Source organism: Homalodisca vitripennis, chromosome 2 (assembly GCF_021130785.1).
Source record: "Homalodisca vitripennis isolate AUS2020 chromosome 2, UT_GWSS_2.1, whole genome shotgun sequence".
Classification (NCBI taxonomy): domain Eukaryota; kingdom Metazoa; phylum Arthropoda; class Insecta; order Hemiptera; family Cicadellidae; genus Homalodisca; species Homalodisca vitripennis.
Window position 1 is genome coordinate 209,007,649 of NC_060208.1, and position 22,341 is coordinate 209,029,989.

General features: G+C 37.4%; 1 protein-coding gene across 1 annotated transcript; it reads left to right on the forward strand.

Annotated features, from left to right (window-relative positions):
- Positions 1 to 2,588: 2,588 nt before the first annotated feature.
- On the forward strand, positions 2,589 to 22,050 carry LOC124355981 (short stature homeobox protein 2-like). The gene is made up of 5 exons (XM_046807130.1): positions 2,589 to 2,682; positions 3,568 to 3,812; positions 11,087 to 11,144; positions 19,755 to 19,927; positions 20,069 to 22,050. The coding sequence occupies exons 1-5, from the start codon at positions 2,589 to 2,591 to the stop codon at positions 20,264 to 20,266; spliced, it is 768 nt and encodes a 255-aa protein (XP_046663086.1). The 3' UTR covers positions 20,267 to 22,050.
- Positions 22,051 to 22,341: the final 291 nt, after the last annotated feature.

Sequence of the window (22,341 nt, forward strand, 5' to 3'; positions counted from 1 at the left end):
CGATAGCCAAGCTTGAAGCATAACTTAATATACATGTGGTAGGAACTCTGTCTTAGACTTTCAAAAAGTTTCAAAACGTAAGACTTTCTGTGCTGTTTACTAATGGAACATGATATCCTGTTCCAAATATGGTTGGTAAACCTTATCAAATGGTATAAATTACCTGTAGTGTTGAATGGATCTAATTGAAATTGGTTCTATAATTTACAGGCTGCGTAAAGTATAATCAAGGATTGAACAGCGTTATTATAGATGCAAAGGGTCTTGTAGAAAAATCTACGTCTTCTGAAACCCAAAGAACCCTTAGTTTAACCAAAAATAGTCATAAACCATTTTCATTGATAGTGATGATGAAGATATCTTTACATTCTGATGAAGATTCATTTAAAGTAAATTCCTTACTTACATCATAATAAAGTTTGAATGAAGTATAAACTGTGTAAAACTGAGTTGTGTTGTGTTGTGTTGTAGAGGGAATGGAGATGATTTGTTTTACGAGCTAAAAGGGTTTGCACAATTTGCACCAACTGCACTCTGGAAGTTACTCCAGTTGTGTTTAATAATCCAACGTCATTACGTGGATATTTCCGACCTATTGTGTTGTATTGATAATTATTCTGTCAATAAATGTTTCACAGTTAATAAAGCTTATGATAGATAGATCATTTACATGAGCAATAACAATTTTAACCATTGAAAATTACTCGGTGACCCATGAAATGAAAGAAATGTGAAAAAAAGTGTCAGCCGGAGCAAATATACATATCTTTTAAAATACTTTTTACTTTTCAAGTTTTTTAAGAACCCTATATTTTAATATTGTGTCATTGTCTATCTGTCTTTCAGTCTCTGCGAAATCTCTTGATAGAAAAGTCCTAGAGATTTTAAACTTGGTACTTAGGTTGCTATTGGTCCAAAGAAGAGCCGAATTGATTTTTGGGGTCAAAGGTTAAAGAACAGTCCATCCGTATGTCTGTCCTCTGTGTAATACTTTTTCGATACGTTCTCTCAGGCACTTCGATATCCCATTTATCATATTTGTATTTGAACTGTATGAAATGATCTTATTTATTGTAATAATAATTTACACTAATTAAACCCCCATTTTAAAGATAAAATTTCTGATGAAAGAAAGCTTGTTATCACTTTTTTTAATGGCAAACACGTGGAATTTTCGATATTGATATTCACAATAACGTTTGCATTCGTCGACCAACTACCTACGTCTGCTGTTTTCTGCAGTTTCAGTTTTTATAATTACTGTTGTGTTTAGATTTTTATTAAGTGCATGTTTTAGAGTTAGTGAAGATGACACACAGCATGGTGGTTGTGATTCCTTAACCCCTTTTTATCCACTGTATGTAGCAACAAACCGTTTATTTACTACACCGATAAAAATGCGAGCAAATAATTAGTTTCAAAATTTGTAATTGTTTTATGCCGTTTTGAAACAAAGAATAAGAAACAAGAAAGAAAGAATAACAGTCCTTGGCCGCCAAACAATGACGATGTTTGAACAAAGCCTGTTAGTGCAGTCATGGCCAATTGAAAACCATTCCTAATAATTAAGCTGTTTGCTTCACAAACAAAGAAAGATGGCAAACACATATCTTAGCCAGTTTTTTATTTACCACCAATCCTTCAATCGTCAAAAATATACTTTAAACCTATTATTATAATTATTATTATCTTTCTCTACGGTCCGAAGAAATATTACTAGATTTTCTCCACAAGAATGATTTTCTAACTAAAGTTGGATTCTGCAGTTAGCTCAGAGCTGTTGGTGTTGGTGGGGCGCTCTTGCGTTGGCTGGGATGTTATCTACGGGACCGTTTTCTTCAGGTGCGAGTGGCGGGCTCACTATCCCAACCTTTCCCAGCTGTTTCTGGTGTAACTCAGGGTTCCCTACTGGGGCCAGTGTTGTTCACAATCTTCATTAATGATCTGGTTCAATGTGTGGGTTCAAATGTTCTACTTTTTGCTGATGACGCTAAAATTTTCAAAGAAATTGCATCTGTGGAGGATTGTGTGTCCCTACAGGAGAGTATTGATTTGCTTGCAGGAATGGTGCGACGTTAATGATATGCTTCTGAACATTTCCAAGTGCTCTATTGTGACATTCTCTAGGTCAGATACTCCTATTCTTTATCATTATAACCTTAATAATCAACAGACTGGCACGTTGTTCTAAAATAAAGGATCTGGGTGTCATACTTGCTTCCGACCTAAGTTGTCATGAGCATATCAATCACATTTCTAAAAAGGCTAATGCAGCACTCTATTTTGTTATTAGGGACCAGTCGTGATATTTTTTTCTGTCCGAGCTCTGAACATCCTCTACGTCCACCTTGTTCGACCCATACTTGAATATTCTTTTACTGTCTGGAACCCTTACCTTGTTGGTCACATTGATAGGCTTGAGAACATACAGAACCTCTTCATTCGTTTGATTGGGCTGCGGCTGGGCTTTGAGTACCGTAATGTGCCGATTGATGACCTTCGAGTTCAGTTTAACTTGGAACCTCTCCATTCAAGACGTACAGTTCATGATCTGCTTTTCTTGAAGAAGTTGATCTGCTCTGTCATTGATGCACCTGATTCTGCTCGAATTGCTGGACTTCCGGGCATCACGTCATCTTCGTCACCCCCCAGCTGTTTTGCAAGGCGGCACCACACCACACAGTACATGTTCACAGTGCTTTTCCACGTCTTCAACGCCTGGCAAACAACCTCCCCAGACATCTGGACTTCTTTAATATGAGCTGTGATGCCTTCAGGAGAGAGTTGAGACTAGCCTGTCATGACTTACATATCGTCTGATAACTTTTCCCCCATTTATTCTTGTTGTGTTGCTCTGTTATTGTTTCTGCTTGTTTTTTGTTACACATTTATAATTACGACTGTGCCTCTTGGTTATATATTTACATTTTATTGCTTGCATTTGTTGTTTTTCTAGTTTTTTTATCTGTTGGTACCTATATATTTTTTACACTTGTTATTTATTTACAGTATTTTCCCCATTGTTGTTTACTTTATATAGTTTATTTGCACTGTTATTATTTATCTCTTTATTTATTCATATGTCACGTCTTAGACAGTAATGTGCATGCATTTAAGTTAAATATGCTTTTAAGTTAAATATTTTTTATTTTTTCAGTTTTTTATTTACCACTATCAGTCATTTAATGTTAATATTTTTTTACTCTTGTTTATTCATTTAAAGTTTATCTTTCATTGTTGTTGATAATTGTATAGTTTATTTGCACTGTTATTGTTTGTCTGTTTGTTTCTCCATATGGTATCACACCTTACAGTAGTGTATTAAGTTAATATTATCACTAATTTATTATATACTTTCACTAATTTTTAATATAATTTATACTTTCTTATTATATTATTTATACGTTAATTATGCCTAAATCTGATTTAGAGTTCCAGTTGCATGTTTGGTTTTGGCCCTTTTGTTTAAGTATGATTTAATCATCTATTACAAGTTAATAAATGTAAATTGGTTTTTTTGACCGTTGGGAAGGAAATAAATAAATAAATAAATAAGCTAGTTCTAAGTTTCGAATGTTCCAACAATAAGATACTTCAGATTTGACTTTGTGCTAGGTGGCCCTGACGCCCGAAGACTGCAACTGTCTCCGCCCCTGCCCAAGCAGACCAACAAGCAACGCCGCAGCAGGACCAACTTCACCCTCGAGCAACTCAACGAGCTAGAGAGGCTCTTCGACGAGACTCATTATCCTGACGCGTTCATGAGGGAGGAGCTGAGTCAGCGACTGGGTCTCAGCGAGGCGAGAGTCCAGGTGTGCTGAGTCAATTCATACTCATAAACATTAGATGGTGCTTCATAACCATAAATGTGGTTAGAAGTAAAGGTATTACCTTATGAAGGTATATTATGGCAATGTTACTTGATGAAAATCGCAAGTGTTATAAAAAAGTTAAGTAGGTACTTATGAGTTAAGGTTGATTTCTTGTTAAAATTAGTTGAATTTATAAAATTAAAGCACAAATTCAAAGGATTGTCAGTGCTTTATCAGTCTGTGACAGGTACGAGCCAGATGTGATGATAAAATATGGATTTCCAAAGTTCTTAGGCAGACACGGCTGGTGATAAGAATATCATGTGGAGTTTTCAGGTTCAAACAACGATTAAATTTTGTTAACATTGTTGTACGGTGGTGTATTCGACTTTGGGGTGGGGAATTGTGTTCAATTCATAGTTTACGTCCTTGAATACAGAAAAAGTATAACAATTTTTGTATCACTCGAGGTGAAATTGCAGGCTTTAAAGTACGAAATTCAGGTAATTTTGTAATCGGGAACAAGTAAAAAAGACCTGAAGATATCAATGTAAATATTTTACACCATGTACATGAGTTACAAGTTTAGGAGGTCCAGACAAAATAGTTATTACATGTAATTGTTTTGAATTACATTTGATTAAAAAATACAATATTATTAGTAATACATTAATGTAAAGACACGACAATTCCTAGAGCTATAGCTACGTATAACTATAATAGGTCAAATATGCTTTAAATACTTCACATCTTCTAAGCCCAATAAACCCAGCATTTATTGCACCATCTTAACATAATTAAGTTGTTGAAAGATTTGTCTTTTCTTTGGAAAGCCATTTTCAGTCAATATACCAGTATGTTAAACCGAAACTGCCAATAAAACATATCCGCTTATACAGGAGAGTTGAAGTGGGCGGGGTTTATTTATTTATATAAGGCATACACCATTTTACAAGAAATGTTAAATCCGATTCAACAAGAGATAAATTATCTTATAATACAATACAACAAGCAATAATATATTCAAAGATAACAAGCAACAAATAAATAACACCAACTATATGGACAATTAAAAATTATGGCAATAATCACAACCTACAGCCAAATAAATAAACCGCTTTGCATCATGATTGGCTATAACATAACCAATAAAGAACAATGTGGCAAAACTGTGAACACATGATAATATGATTCACAGGGCAGTGTGTGTGGTTTTTTATCACAGCTTGCCAGTTAAAAATATGTTCACGTTATTTTCTTTGTTGATATTATTATTAATATTCCTTGATAATTTCTCAGGAATTCACAAAGAGATCCTTGAATTTTTACAAATAGGCCTACTTTTGCTATGTGGGAATCTATTTTGTGTGGCTTTGTAACTATAATCTGCTACGGCCGATCTTTCAGTATCCTGACGTCTCGTGTCTATAATGTATTCAGACTTGAGCCGATATTTATTACACGTTTTATTTCCCCAATGTAACCTAAGCAACAACTAAATTGAATTCCGTAGACTTTGTGCGTGCACAATTGAATCGTGTAATTGACTTGTCTCAAACAGTATGTTGGCTTCAATGCCATTTTGATATTATGTATTTTCAATATTTAACCAATAAAATTAAATCGCATGTGGATACAATGATAACCTAGAGACTAGAGAGTGTATCAGAGATAGGTAACTCGATAAGACCGCAACACACAGCAGACCTCTCCTGGTCTCTCTCTGGGGAAGTCCTGGACTCTACTAGAGATTTTCATTTAGTCGATCGTTTCAGTACATTTTTACATTCCTTAGATTAAAACGTATACAGTGATGTAATTGTTTTGAATGTGCGTTGCTATTTTATTTGAACTTACGTTTTGTATAACTAAATAAATGAAAGTACGCTCTACTATATTATATTTGATATTATACTTGGTTTTAAAGCAATTTCCTTGATTGGTGCGCGGTATTGCTCAATATTTCTGGTCTGAAAATCATCACATGCAGTGAGTTGAAGCCAATATCATACACTGCAAGGAGAATTCTTTTAAACGTAATCTCTCGTACATAAAATTATCAGACTAACCGCTAAGTCAACCGTATTTTGAAATGAGGCCACTTTGGCTAACAATATAAAAATATCTAGGAAACCTAGATAAATTGCAAAAATAAAACTTACCTCATTTAAAAACATTTGAACATACGCCATGACTTTCAAATCGAGAACAAAATCCAAGGACAATTAATAGCGTTTTGCCCTTGATATATTTTAAATTTCAATTTTGGCGTTTGCTTAAATTTATATTTTATTGTTGTTAGTATCTGAGGAAGAGGATCGGTTTCAATTATCAAAAAATAGTGTTAATATTTTTTTAACATGTAACGCTGGGTAAGGTCCGCAATCCTATTATACATACTATTTTTTGAAAATAGCAAATATACATGAAAATTGTGGCAGTCCTTAATTTTTGCGCAATAACACCAGCATTATACTTACCGTGATACGGTTGGTCCTTTTATTCTTAAAGGCAATTGAAGACTGCATGTGTAGCCTTTCAGAAATCAATAATTATATTTAAAAATTGGTATTTTTGCACACGTCAACAAATTGTTTTCCATCAACTGATAATTACTGAATAACTAATGATTTTCTAAGAGGATTATTAATTTAAAAGATGTAAATAATTGTTTTATCGTTATTTGACTTTTAAAATGTTCAACAAACGCCATTTCGTTAATATTAAAGCACATCACAAAATAATTTTTTTTAGTTTTTCTCCTACTCGTCATAACCTATGTGCAAACTTTGGTGTCTGTAGCTTTACTATTTTTAGAGATATTACTCTTTTTATAAAAGTACAAAATGGCGGCTAGCGTATTTCCCGGCCTATGTTTATAGGGCATATTTTGTTTGGAATCATGAGTAAGATCAGTTACAGAAGTTTGTAATACCCTGTATATGTTTGAACATATTAGGAAAAAAAATTTTGCAACCTATTTACCAACCCTTTTTCAAACGGATTAACCTCCCTACGAAAACATCTTTAGGCCATATGTCTAACAGATGCAAATCTGGAATGCATGTAGTGGATTTAGTTTATGTTTATTTTAATGTTAAATTATTTAAGATGTTGTTGATTATTATTTATGTACGCTAGTTATGTATTGTTACTTTTGCATTTGTCAAATTTGGTTATCACTTAGTTGTTATTTACTTCTTATCATACACCAAACATTTATTACTGTTGCTTCGTTTTTATATTTAACTATTTATTATTGTTTTTGTTTTTCTACCTTCTTGTTGATTATTTGTTAACTTATATTTATTACTAATTCGCTGTTTTATTGATTATCTATTTGAACACTGTTTGTTATTTAATTATATATGAATACATTATATTAGTGGTATTAATAATTTGTACTCTTTTTAACTTATTACGTGTACTACTGGTGCAATTCCGTTGGAAGAAGAATAAATAAATAAATAAACATTGTAAATTACAAATATAAAATCAAATTACATTTTAATGGTCTTAAAACAACATTTCTGTTACTAATTATTTATGGGATAAAAGTTATAGTATAAAAATGTAACTACTAATATCCCTTAAGTTTAAAAGAACAAAATATTCAATATTTAAAGATTTTAGTAACATTAAGCAACTATGTTAATATAAATCTGTTTAAAGAACACAAAAGAAATCTCAGATCATTGATTTGCTGCATTTGTTTGAATATCAAATTATACCTCATATGTATTTCGAATTAATGTACACCATTGCGTCCTGTTTTTCTTGATGTCACCGGAATAGCATTATTTTAGTCACAAAAAAATACTGTCAAAATCGCAGAAATTTAAAGACACGGGATTCCTCTGGAAAACCACCTAAGTGCGATCCAACAGTAAGACCTAGTGCTACCGAAATCTAGCGCATTAATAGTAAATTCTGTTGGTTACCTCAAATTTACTAATCTCAGAAAGAAACGTCCAAATTTGGACTGTCTCTAGGCAATTTGTTGTCGAACTGTGAACTCTTGTCGGTATTATTCCATAGAGATATACTCGAAGATCAATATGTTTTTAACCATAGAGAAATAAATCACTCTGGAACGTACAAGACAAATAAAGTCCTGTTCATTTCTAAATGTTTATAACGTATCAATACAATTTAAATTAAAAAACAATGTGTATACATTAATGGAAAAAAATAAATGCTACCGTACGTAGTGCAATAAGAACAACAAGATTCTTTGTACAGTGTCTGACTTGACAGTAGTTTAAAAGTACTGGACGAAAGACCATAAAATCAAATCCAAATGTGCACACCGTAGTTGAAACGTTGGCGGGAATTATATTTTCTTTGATGTTGCCGTTTAATTAACTGAGATTTCTTAACCAACGCCAAGAAGCAAGAAGCGGAGGGATTTCCTCACTAAAGTTTGGGCGTACATTAACTAAGAACCACTCATCCATTTGTTCCCCGGGCAATCCTTTGTCGGTTAATGGGAAGCCTTAAGGAAAGGAAGGAAGTTGTTCAGTAGCGAGCGATTCTGCAGGAACAAGTAAAGTGGCAGAACGGTTTAATTATGTTAATTGTATCTGGAGAGGGGTGGTAGGGCGGGGAGGGAGATTGATCGGATTATCAGGGCTACCACCTGTTTACTGCTCACGTGTAGTGTTGCCAACCTCCCGGCGCTAATAGAATTGACTCGATCTGCCCTTCCCTGCCCTGTACGCCATTTACTCTATGGCCCTTTATTTCCTCACTTTTTGTTGAATCGTGTTTAGTTTTACTCCGTGCAGAATCAATTTCGTTTCACTTATCTACTAAATGTATTATTGTAAGTGTAATATTGCTTCTTTTTGAATGTAGATACAGATTAGTATCAAGCAGCTGTTTCATAACATTAACATTCTTAATTCAGCCACAACACCAGTAATGGTAAAGATCATGACACTTTCTAAACCCTTAATCTCCTGAAGATTCTGACTAGATAGCAACAATACTGAATTTTTCATTTTAGAAACCATAAAGCTGCAAATACTGCTCTTAAGGACCAAGATCCTGCAGATGTTTAATAATCATTGACTTAGTACTTTTCTGTTGAAAGCCCACTGCCTGATCAGAGTAGAAAATTCACCCCCATTTAATAACGCATTGTGTGTATATTACTCAAAATATAAACCTAAATACCAGTAAAAATTCAATCGATAAAATCTTCGGTAATATGTTTCCTCACGAATGTTGCACTTTTGGTCGATTTGACTATAATTGTATATTAACAATTAAGTATATTATTTTGACAGAAGAATTCCTATTTCTGGCTGTTCCCATAATTTATGCTACAGTTTGACAGTATGCTGTTTCTATGGTGAAGTGAGTTAAGACATACAAAATAGCAAGCAAATTGAGTTTTACTCCATTTCAACACCCGTTTAGCACGATCCAATATTATTTGTTCGCACACATTAGTCAATCTTTGATATCCACATCCTCGATCATGTATTAAAACTAACGGTTTACAAGGACACTACGAGTTTTGATCAGTTACAAAACTGCTTTTCTCAAAGCGGTATTCACGTTGATTTTGAGTGCCTAATTTCAAATCAATTAGGACTATTTAAATTGTTAGAATTAATTTATCAGTTTCACTCTTATTATATTTCTGTCTTGGTGTTTACATAAAATGTGTAATCAAGACTCAAATATTGTATGTAACAGGGAGTAAATCTTGATTTCAACACTTGTTGACATGAACTTTAACAGGAATTTAATAGTAAGTGGTGTACCCCAAGGTTCGGCGTTAGCACCGATGTTGATTTTAGTCTTCATAAATTATCTGTATTAAAGCTTTTTTTAACTGACACTACTTTATCACAAGGAACAGCTACAACGCTTCAAATGGGGAATGAGATGTAGCAAAACAACTGTCTTAAATATAATGGTTCATGAGGAATAAACTAGACATTAATTCACTAAAAAAAAAAACATGTATCTAAATATGTTCTTAATTTCACCTGTTTGAAAACTATACGATGTCTAAGAATAAGATATTATAGAGATCATTACAATAACTGCAGTGTTAACTTATCAACTAACATCAATAAGTACTTTAGTTTACATTTAATATAATTTTATTTTTGTTTATTTTTTATTATTTTTATGATCAGCCATGTAAGTCTGTAGAAGAATGCAGGCTTGAGTCGAGATACAAATGAATTGTAGGGTTTGTGTGAGTCGGGTTTGAGTTTAGTTGAAACGTCCAAACAGCGGTTTAAAGCTTTTCGCCCAATCGTCACATTTATTTTTCAATTCCCGTTTTATCGCGTTTATTCCCGTAGTAAAGTAACGTTGGAAAGTTGAGATCGCTTGATTTCCTAGTACATTCTTCAGTTCCGTGATCGTCCCGAGTACCAAAGGGACTTCCACAAGTACGATAGGGTCATCTCTAGTTTTCATAATTAATCTCTGCTTCCATGCTTGATTGGTGACTATTTTCCAAGTCCTTCGTCCTTCGTCCTTTTAGTGATGTTCTATTCTGAGTGTGGCGTGAAGCGAATTTCTTGGGCTTGGGTGCCCATATTCTCTACGATCTCTTCACAAGCTCTATGGCCAACACGAACTCTACGATCTCATCGATCACTAAAACTTTAACGATCTCTAAAATCTTCACGATTAGACCTAAACCCGGGGTAGGCTGTAGCCTAGAGCACTTCACAATTATACAGATGGCTGAACGCCACTGCCTCAGTTGTATCGTTGGACTTGCTTTCCTTCGAATCTCAAGTAGACGTCATGTTTAGTTCCTTCACGTTTGAGTAAATTTCTGCCCAGCAAAAGGTCGACGTATAGATATCCAGTGCCGACAGAGTTGCGATGTAAATCAGAGACAATGCCGCCTACGGTGGCTTGAGGTACCTCGTTTTATATTAAATCCTCAATTTATTTCGCCTTAAATATATAATTTATTGTGGTAGTGACCAATGTTGGTAATTGGTTGATAAGCTTTCCAACAGTAATAAGCGAGTTAAATGGAATTTAATTGCTACGGAATTTGTAGCGTTTTATACTTATTTACAGTATGTTCAACTGGATAATACCTTGATATGCACTTTTATTTATCCAGGAAATTGTAATAATAGTGTAATAATTTGTACAAATGCACCATTGAAATAATCACTTCTCGGTGACTTGCACTCAATCCTTATGTTATTTGCGAACAAAATTGTATATAATTTACCTTAACATAGTAATAATTTATCTTTAATGAGTATTGTTTTTTTTCACAGGTCTGGTTCCAGAATCGGAGAGCGAAATGTAGAAAACACGAAAGTCAACTTCACAAAGGTAACATGTATTTCTAAGTAAATATTTATTTTAACAAAGTATTTTATATATATATATATATATATATATATATATATATATATATATATATAAAAGTATTTTATATATATATAAAATTATTATTATTATTATTTCTTTCACTAAATAATTTTCATCACCGTTTCCGGGTAAATACCGTTTGATATTTAAACTTTCCGTTGCAGCTCTTATCGTTTTATAGTTTTAGTTTTATATGATCAGCCAATCTTATGACATTGTAAGTGTCTTTGCCTGCTCCCGCACTCAATTTGAATTATAGAATTATACACGATAAAACAATTTATATTTTACTTTATTTACCCATTTCAGTTTGTAATCACCGTCAACAAAAACGTTTCTCTCCATGCAAATAGTTATTATTAGCAAGAGAAAATTCTGTATTGGCTAAGACTTTGGAGAAAACTGGAATTTCAAAAAGTCGGTTAGTAACTACCAATAATATTATTCCGGTATCAAAAGCTCAAATTCTTTTTTAGTCCACACCATGGAGTATTGAAAATTGTATGCTGTCACTCTAGAGTCTAGATGCTGCCTTATGGTCGTTCTTCCTGTGAGTGAGATTGGAGTGGCCATTCAAGATCTTAAACTAAAAATCAAGCATATTGTGACACCATTCACAAAACTGATTAATCTTTCGTTGTCTTCTTCCCTTTCTCACTATTTTTGAAAAAGCTTTTCTAGCACAATTTGACATCTTCAGAAATGATCAACACAGATCGACCGCGTTTCAACACTTGCGCATGAAATTGGCGTAAGGCCATGCCAATAAACTCCCTGAGAATATTATAAACGAGATATAAAGCAATCCCAAACAACTCAAATCTTGATTTAAACATTAAATCTTGATTAAAACACCTAGTGTCAAAGGTGTTTTATTCCGTTGAAGAGTTCATGACAGGCCACTGGGAAGAGAATACTTGAAAGTACAATTGATAGTTAATGTAAAACCCAAACTATCAGCTAATGGTATTTGTTGGACAACCGCTGAATTTATTTAAAAGGCTCTTATTCATCATCAATAGTGTCTCATTATTACTATTAAGAGGTGTTCATGGTATGTCAGCGTCTTAAGTTGTTAAACTAAGTTAAAAAGATTATACATAAAGAGCCAGTGGGTGCTACAAAATTTGTTGGTTGGAATTTTCAATTTCAAAAATAATCTTATCATTCAAATCCAAGAAACGCCCTTTCTAACTTGAACAAACTTTTCTTTTCTTGTATCTTTTCAACAACTGGATCCCAATATCCTTCACGGCAACAGTCTTCGATCATTGGATATAGAGTGGGCTGGAGTGTGTTTAATTTGGAAAATGCGACATTAAACGACCCGTGGGGTGAGTCAGGCAGAGATTTGCCTGCGACAAGTTTTGGTAATTCAATCAAATTGAGAGTAATCTGAAATAATGGGCCACAAGGGACAGTGCACCCCCCCCCCCCACAACCAACACCCCTCCGGCCGCGGCGCCCCGGGGGCCAGATACCTCATTCACTTTGTACTAGGCAATCTTTTTGGGGTTGTCCCATTCTCGCTGCATAATCAAGGCGCCACAGACGGTAGCGGTAGGGTTGGCACTTCATCCCCGTCTAGTCGGCGATACGGTCTATCAAGGGTGGTGGTGATTTGCTAAGTGTGGATTGTTACGGCTAGGGGAGGTATCGCCTAATTGCCCTATTACATTGATTAAGTTTTACTTCTGGTTTTTAGTATCTCGATACCCTTTAGTGCGAGGTCTTGGACTTGATTACACAGGGTGCATACACTTAAAACAACTATTATTCACTGTACGGTGTACGATTCTAATAGAATTCACCAAAACAAAATATAAGTTTTTAGTGTAAAGATTATTTAACATAAAATTGCAATCTTTTTAAATCTGGCAAGATTGTGCTTGTACGATTTCATTCTTGATAACAATGCCTACCCCTATCAGATTTAATACAATTGCTATTGTATCAGATTTAATACAAAAACATAGCATACATAACTCTATGCTATATGGCGAATTTCTAAATGGTCTAAAGCAGAGATTGGGAGTTCCCGCAGTCCAGGAATTTTCAGATATCGGGAGCTCCTATAGTCCTGGAATGTTCAGAAATGAGAAACTCCCATAGGTCGTGAGTTTCCAAGAGTTGGAAGATTCCAGAGATTCTGGAGAATAAGATCTTCCTGTTGTCCTGGGATTCCCAGAACAGGAAATTCTGTAGGCCGAAAGTTGTATAACCAGGTTGCTTCTAAATATCAGGGGGTTGAGAGTCCTGAGAGCCAGAAGTTCACAAAGGCCAAAAGGCTTCTACAGGCCTGAAGCTTAGAGCTTCCGAGAGCTAGCATAGGATGAAAAATTACGTGTGATGAGGACTTTAAGAGACTGGATGTTTTTAAGACGACGAAAGCTGGCATATATATCGAATACTTTTATAAATGATCATGAAGCTTCCAGAGGACAAGAGCTTCCAAAGACGGGAAAAAGAAAGAGGAAGAGAAGGCTCCTAGTTGACAAAGGGAGTCAGATAGAGATATTCTTAGCCAGTTTCCTACGGTAGAAATCAGTGTAACTTCCAAGTGCGTGAATCTAAACAAGAAGTCTTGGAGTGGAGACTTCTATAGCAGTACTATAGAAGCCTATAGACTGGATGGATTAGTAACTAGATGGTCCTACGATTATATCAGCCAATATGTGGTATAAGCTGCTAAAAGTATCTACAAATTACGTTTTTAAAGGTGCTTATAGCTAGTCGGAAATTTCTAAATTCTTATGAACTGCGTCGGAAGTATACTTTAATACCTTGAGACTAGTGAACCAACAGATCCTTTTTTGTATATGATATGCTCAAATTTCATGCGTACACGAACGCTCGGCCCTAAACATCCCCCCTCACTATTCAGTTCACCGGCACCGAGCAATTTGGGGGAGTCGGATTCTATGCAAAACTATTTGGGATTGGGCCAAGAATAACAAAGAGTGCATTAAAATACAAACGCAAGGCATTCAATGTCATTGACATGTGTTTGTATAAAATTTGAGACGCTTATGCAAAAATCAATTTATAATATTTTTTTCTACATCATACATAATACATAACTTAAATACATCCACAAATCCAACCGAGCTGATCATTTCTCGTAATCTTATCATCTTATTAATCCTTTCATTACTCAGATCCAAAATGTCTATGAAGAGTGACAACATAAAAATGATTCATCTTAAAGTCGGACATTCTTAAATTAATATATACAGGGTGTTCAATAAAGGTTTCCAATACTTTAGGATTTTGTTATACGCATAAAAATGAGCAATAGATGTTCACTGTGTGTTTTTGTCGAAAAAGTTATATATTTTGAACCAGTTAATATAAAGTTATGGAACTTCAGAAATGTATTAAATTTTAATTACAAAAATTAATCTAAATTAAAGATATTTTTGAAAATAAAATATTTACAAAATTCCTTTTGATTCCTACGTTAGTAGATTTTGAGTTATTTTGATGGAATAATTTAAATCCACCATTTTCAAACGGATAAAAGGATTGTATTTTTCTACCAAATGTTAATACAATTCTCTCAACTTTATCTTAACTGGTTCAAAATATATAATGTTTTTAATAAAAAACCCATACAGACAGATAGATTCTTTTTTTTCATCTCTTTTGCTCATTTTTATGAGTAAAACAGAATCCCAAAGTATTGGAACACTTTTACTGGACACTCTATATACTGACTTAATTGTTGGAGTCTTTATGTACTTGAATTATTACCACAACAAAGTATAACGCGTGTATAACAAATTGTATTAATGGAAACAATTTTTAAATTACAATATTTTACTAGTGCAAACAATTATTTGTGGTACTTAGTTATTGACCATTCACCGTTTAATTCTTGCACACGTTTAATTTAAATTATTAAAATGTTGTCTAAATATGTATCAGTAAAATAATTCTTTGTTTAGGTTATTTTTGACGATGGAAGGATTGTGAAGGAAACAGGATTTTTCCGGACATTTGCCATCGTTCAGTGAAACAATAAATCAGTAACACTACGTTTCGAGATCTGCAATCTGATCTCTTCTTCAGGTAAAGAACTAACCTAATACATAATATTACAAACTAGGTTAAAATAAACAAATCTTACCAAACCTTTCATCAGTTTTAATGATTAGTGTTTTGTATAGTTTTTTATTAAGTGCATGTTTATAGAGTTAGTGAAGTTGACAAACAACATGTAGGTTGTGATTCCTGACTTAGGCGTGCCACAACGCTTTAGTAAGATTTGTTTATTTTAACCTAGTTTGTAATATTATGTATTAGGTTAGTTCTTTACCTGAAGAAGAGATCAGATTGCAGATCTCGAAACGTAGTGTTACTGATTTATTGTTTCACTGAACGATGGCAAATGTCCGGAAAAATCCTGTTTCCTTCAGTAAAATAATAACGACTCGATGAGTTTTTGTGTTTGATTTTTATCCATTTTTAAATATTAAAAATATATTTTTTAATTGCTTTATCAAAATGGAAGAGTTTATTATATTAATTATCGTTATCAAATTTTACCTTGCACACAAAATGTACAGAATTTACCCGACACATAAACTTTAACTGATAATAATTTCATTCTGAATTTCTTTTGGCTCCTAAATAAAATACCTCTCTTTAAATGTATTTATGAACAATTGCATTACGTTTGCTTAACAAAATAATTCAATGAACCGACTAAAGTGTAAGTAATATAAAATAACGTTTTAAGAATGCAAACATTGTATCTCTGAATTGTTTAGAACTTTCTTCCATTGTTTTAAAACCATTGCTCCTCACATTTGCAATGGTGTGAACTACAAATGGTTTGTTTAAAAGAACAACAAAAAGAAAATTCAACTTAGTGCCTGATTTAATACAAATAATAAGGTAATAATGTTTTATGAATACATTATTTGCATGGTAACAGGCTACTGTAACAACCAAGCAGTGTGTTGCCAGTATATCGATGTTGTAACAGCGCCGGCTTTTTAAGGATTGGACGATGATGTGTGCCCAATTCCCAAAAAGCCCGAGGCGCCCTCCTCCCATTATCGCGAGGGTCAAGCGCCTAATGGCCGGCCGTTTCACAGCTTCCCTCGGTCTAAACGATTTAGAAATATTGCGCTCTCCAATTTGTATACAGCGTTTTCCTTCTTAATCCAATAAAGAAGGGGTCACGACGAGACAGGGTGGCGTGCGGCAGTGGCCAGAATCTGCTCTACCCCTGGTGTTGGTCAAGTGGTTTTGATTCACGACGCTTTTGCGAATTTTATCAATAATAGTGATATCTGGATATTAGGGGAACTACGAAATATATATCTCCTCTAACTTCTTAACCATAGCTGATTCTATTAGGAAAATGTGCTTATAGTCAAGGACCCGGGGCAATATGCTATAAAAACAGAACATAGTTTTTGTAAATCGAGTGAGGAATTTACACAAAAAAGAAATCGAATAACAGTAAAGATAGTTTTGGTGGGATTCGAAATAGGAGAGCATAATACACAAAAAATTATCCCCGCTTGAAAATGTCTCTTAGTCTAACACAATTAAAAATGACCGTCTCACAAAACAAAGATAAATTAGCATCAGCCAACCTTATCAAGGCAGATTATTTGGCTGAAAATGGAGATATTACTTACCACAGACTGCAATCAGATGTATTGTTACAGCAATTGGTATAAGGTGAATAGTCACGTCCACAGCAGCCCACCGGTGGCTACGTCTCTTTGAGAGCATTGCCGGGTTACTCATCACCTCAGACTGTATCCCGATGTATTGTTTACAGCGGCAGGTCTGATGCTGACTTGCCACGTCCACAGCAGCCCACCACCGGTGGCTACGTCTCTAGAGCATTGCCGGGTCACTCATCACCTCAGACTGTATCCCGATGTATTGGTTACAGCGGCAGCTCTGAATGCTGACAGCCACGTCCACAGCAGCCCACCGGTGGCTACGCCTCTAGAGCCTTGCCGGGTCACTCATCACCTCAGACTGTATCCCGATGTATTGTTACAGCGGCAGCTCTGATGCTGACTAGCCCACGTCCACAAGCAGCCCACCGGTGGCTACGTCTCTAGACCATTGCCGGGTCACTCATCATCTCAGAATGTATCCCGATGTATTGTTACAGCGGCAGGTCTGATGCTGACTAGCCACGTCCACAGCAGCCCACTGGTGGCTACGCCTCTAGAGCATTGCCGGGTCACTCATCACCTCAGACTGTATCCTGATGTATTGTTACAGCGGCAGCTCTGATGCTGACTAGCCACATCCACAGCAGTCTACCGGTGGCTATGCCTGCAAAGCCTTGCCGGGTCGCCAACCAACCTCAGACTGTATCCCGATGTATTGTTACAGCGGCAGGGTCTGATTGCTGACTAGCCACGTCCACAGCAGCCACCGGTTGGCTACGTCTCTAGAGCATTGCCGGGTCACTCATCATCTCAGACTGTAATCCCGATGTATTGTTACAGCGGCAGGTCTGATGCTGACTATGCCCACGTCCACAGCAGCCCACCGGTTGGCTACGCCTCTAGAGCCTGCCTTGCCGGGTCACTCTCATCACCTCAGACTGTATCCCGATGTATTGTGTTACAGCGGCAGCTCTGATGCTGACTAGCCACGTCCACAGCAGCCCCACCGGTGGCTACGTCTCTAGAGCAATTGCCGGGTCACTCATCATCTCAGACTGTATCCCGATGTATTGTGTTACAGCGGCAGGTCTGATGCTGACTAGCCACGTCCACAGCAGGCCCACCGGTGGCTACGCCTCTAGAGCATTGCCGGGTCACTCATCACCTCAGACTGTATCCCGATGTATTGTTACAGCGGCAGCTCTGATGCTGACTAGCCACATCCACAGCAGTCTACCGGTGGCTATGCCTGCAATAGCGTTGCCGGGTCGCCAACCACCTCAGACTGTATCCCGATGTATTGTTACAGCGGCAGCTCTGATGCTGACTAGCCTACATCCACAGCAGTCTACCGGTGGCTATGCCTGCAAAGCCTTGCCGGGTCGCCAACCACCTCAGACTGTATCCCGATGGTATTGTTTACAGCGGCAGGTCTGATGCTGACTAGCCACGTCCACAGCAGCCCACCGGTGGCTACGTCTCTAGAGCATTGCCCGGGTCACTCATCATCTCAGACTGTATCCCGATGTATTGTTACAGCGGCAGGTCTGATGCTGACTAGCCACATCCACAGCAGTCCTACCGGTGGCTATGCCTGCAAAGCCTTGCCGGGTCGCCAACCACCTCAGACTGTAATCCCGATGTATTGTTACAGCGGCAGGTCTGATACTGACTAGCCACGTCCACAGCAGCCCACCGGTGGCTACGCCTCTAGAGCATTGCCGGGTCACTCATCACCTCAGACTGTATCCCGATGTATTGTTACAGCGGCAGCTCTGATGCTGACTAGCCACGTCCACAGCAGTCTACCGGTGGCTATGCCTGCAAAGCCTTGCCAGGTCGCCAACCACCTCATGTACTGTATCCCGATGTATTGTTACAGCGGCAGCTCTTGATGCTGACTAGCCACATCCACAGCAGTCTACCGGTGGCTATGCCTGCAAAGCCTTGCCGGGTCGCCAACCCACCTCAGACTGTATCCCGATGTATTGTTACAGCGGCAGGTCTGATGCTGACTAGCCACGTCCACAGCAGCCCACCGGTGGCTACGTCTCTAGAGCATTGCCGGGTCACTCATCATCTCAGACTGTATCCCGATGTATTGTTTACAAGCCGGCAGGTCTAATGCTGACTAGCCACATCCACAGCAGTCTACCGTGGCTATGCCTGCAAAGCCTTGCCGGGGGTCGCCAACCACCTCAGACTGTATCCCGATGTATTGTTACAGCGGCAGGTCTGATACTGACTTAGCCACGTCCACAGCAGCCCACCGGGTGGCTACGCCTCTAGAGGCATTGCCGGGTCACTCATCACCTCAGACTGTATCCCGATGTATTGTTTACAGCGGGCAGCTCTGATGCTGACTAGCCACATCCACAGCAGTCTACCGGTGGCTATGCCTGCAAAGCCTTGCCGGGTCGCCCAACCACCTCTAGACTGTATCCCGATGTATTTGTTACAGCGGCAGCTCTGATGCTGACTAGCCACAATCCACAGCAGTCTACCGGTGGCTATGCCTGCAAAGCCCTTGCCGGGTCGCCAACCACCCTCAGACTGTATCCCGATGTATTGTTACAGCGGCAGGTCTGATGCTGACTAGCCACGTCCACAGCAGCACCACCGGTGGCTACGTCTCTAGAGCATTGCCGGGTCACTCATCATCTCAGACTGTATCCTCCCGATGTATTGTTACAGCGCAGGTCTGATGCTGACTAGCCACGTCCACAGCAGCCCACCGGTGGCTACGCCTCTAGAGCCTTTGCCGGGTCACTCATCACCCTCAGGACTGTATCCCGATGTATTGTTACAGCGGCAGCTCTGATGCTGACTAGCCACGTCCACAGCAGCCCACCGGTGGGCTACGTCTCTAGAGCATTGCCGGGTCACTCATCATCTCAGACTGTATCCCGATGTATTGTTACAGCGGCAGGTCTGATGCTGACTAGCCACGTCCACAGCAGCCCACCGGTGGCTACGCCTCTAGAACCTTGCCGGGTCGCCCCCTACGTTAATGTGCCTCGCTTGCCGTCTTTGCCCTTCCCACCGCCCGCCACTTTCTCCGCCTTCGATCCCGCTCTCCTCACCGCTGCCCATCAGGTCAGTATACAGACATTTTATTGGGAATTGTTCTTCTGCACACTTCTTAAACACTTCATTATATTATTTTAATTGTTCTAATTCTGTAGAGGAACGCTATTGCTGGACCCTTTCAAGGATGTCTTTATTATACTGTTGCAGTATGCGGCGGCGGCGGCTGCACTAGCAGGTCCCGGGACATCGCCGCTGCTTCTGTGCCACCCTCAGTACAGTCTCGCTCTGGCCGCTCTGCACCACGACCGTCTACACTCCAAGAACTCCTCCATCGCCGACCTTCGCCTCAAGGCCAAGAAACACGCGGAAGCCCTCGAACTCGACAGGGAGAAGGAGTCCGTCTAGGCGCTGTTGTGACTGGACCTGCAGCAGTGATCTTGCGGGAATCTTGTATGACTATCAGTGTTAACCAGAATGCGCTTACGGTACGATCTGAACTTTCATACCGTGGAACCAGAATGCTGTTGCGGCACAAACCAGAAAGTTCTTACCGCGTGCAACCAGAATGATGTTAGAATACTAACCAGTCTTCTTAAGGTGGAATCAAAATATTTTGTTACTGTACAAAACCAGAACTTTCATAACATTGAACCAGAATGTTACGGTACAAACCAGAACGTTCTTACCCCGTGCAACCAGAATATTGCTATACTACAAACCAGAGCGTTCTTAAGGTGGAATCAGAATATTTTGTTACGGTACAAAACCAGAACTTTCATAACATTGAACCAGAATGTTACGGTACAAACCAGAACGTTCTTACCCCGTGCAATCGGAATGTTGTTATACTACAAACTAGAACCTTATTAAGGTGGAATCAGGATATTTTGTTACGGTACAAAACCAGAACTTTCATAACATAGAACTACAATGCTGTTGCGGTGCAACCCAGAATGTTCTTACCGTGTGCAACCAGAATGATGATAGAGTACAAACCAGAATTCCTAAGGTGAAACCAGTATGCAATTAAGTACAAATTAGAATCTTCTTACCATGGAAAAAGAATTCTGTTACAGTATAAACCAGAATTTCATTCCCGTGAAACCACAATGTTCTTACGGTAGAATCCAGAATATTATGCCGCAAACTAGGATATTCTTACACTAACCAAATTTGATTTTAGGCATATAGAAAACCTGAAATTACTCGAGTGATATGACAAAAACAGAAAAATCTATACAACAATTAAATTACTTTAGCGGTGCAAAAATCAAACATATTCTTGTGGAATCAAAAGAATAACTATACAATGGCAGGATCCATTCTTCACACTAATATAATTTCTATTCTGCTAATTCTTTGATTAATCAGATTTGTTCTTTCACAAATATTTTTTACCTTCATACATATTTTGATCTTACATTTTTGAAAATCACTCGTATGTGTTAAGATAAGAAAGACTTTTCCAGAGAAAAGGTCGAATTACAGCTACCGTTATTACAACATCCAGCTACGAGCTGGACAGTTTCAGGATTTAATCCAGGAGTAATGTTAACATTACGTGTAATGTGCGCGGAAGTGACTTACATTACTAGAGCAGGTTTGGACATGTTCAGTGACAATGATGTGACAAAGGACAACGTGCAAGTCTTGACTTTACAGTGCACTAGCATGTAAAAATGTACATACATCAAGTTAAACAATAATACTCCCACTTCCTTCAGTGAACACCTGAGAATGGAGAATATATTTATGGATTTTATATATTCACAACTATTTTTATTACTTCAGATAATGGTCCGATTTCAAGAACGTAACCAGGACAACATTTTGGGGGAGGTCTAGACAACTGATATTTTCCCGTAGTGGACAAAGAGTAAGGACCCTTTTAAAGTTCTTGACCCGTTTCTTTGTTGAGAACGATCTTTCAGCAGTACACGTCAGTAATACTGAATCATTTAAATAATAATAATAGTTTACTAAAAAATAAATTAACAAAATTGAAAATTTGAGGGGTCCGGACTCCTTGGACCTCTTCGCTGGCTACGTCCTTGCCTGGTTTATTTCAGTTTTTTTAAGAAGATGTTTTCACTTATTTGTTATATAAATTCAACAAATAATTGGGGGGCGGGGTTCTGGAACCCTTAGGGCTCACACTGGCTACGTCCTTGCCTGGTTTATTTAAGCTTTTTAAGAAGATTCTTTCACTTAATTGTTACGTAAATTCAACAAATAACTTGGGGGGGGAGTTCCGGACCCCTTAGGACTCTCACTGGCTACATCCTTGCCTGGTTTATTTAAGTTTTTTAAGATGATGTTTTGCTGAATTGTTATGTAAATTCAACATATAATACGTAGGATATAATTTTCAATAAATTTGAAATATAAACATCTCCAGTATTTAAGTTGTTAGCGTTTTTATGAATACCACAATTTTGGTATTTTAATGAATTTAAAAATTTTACGATGTCTAAAAAGCG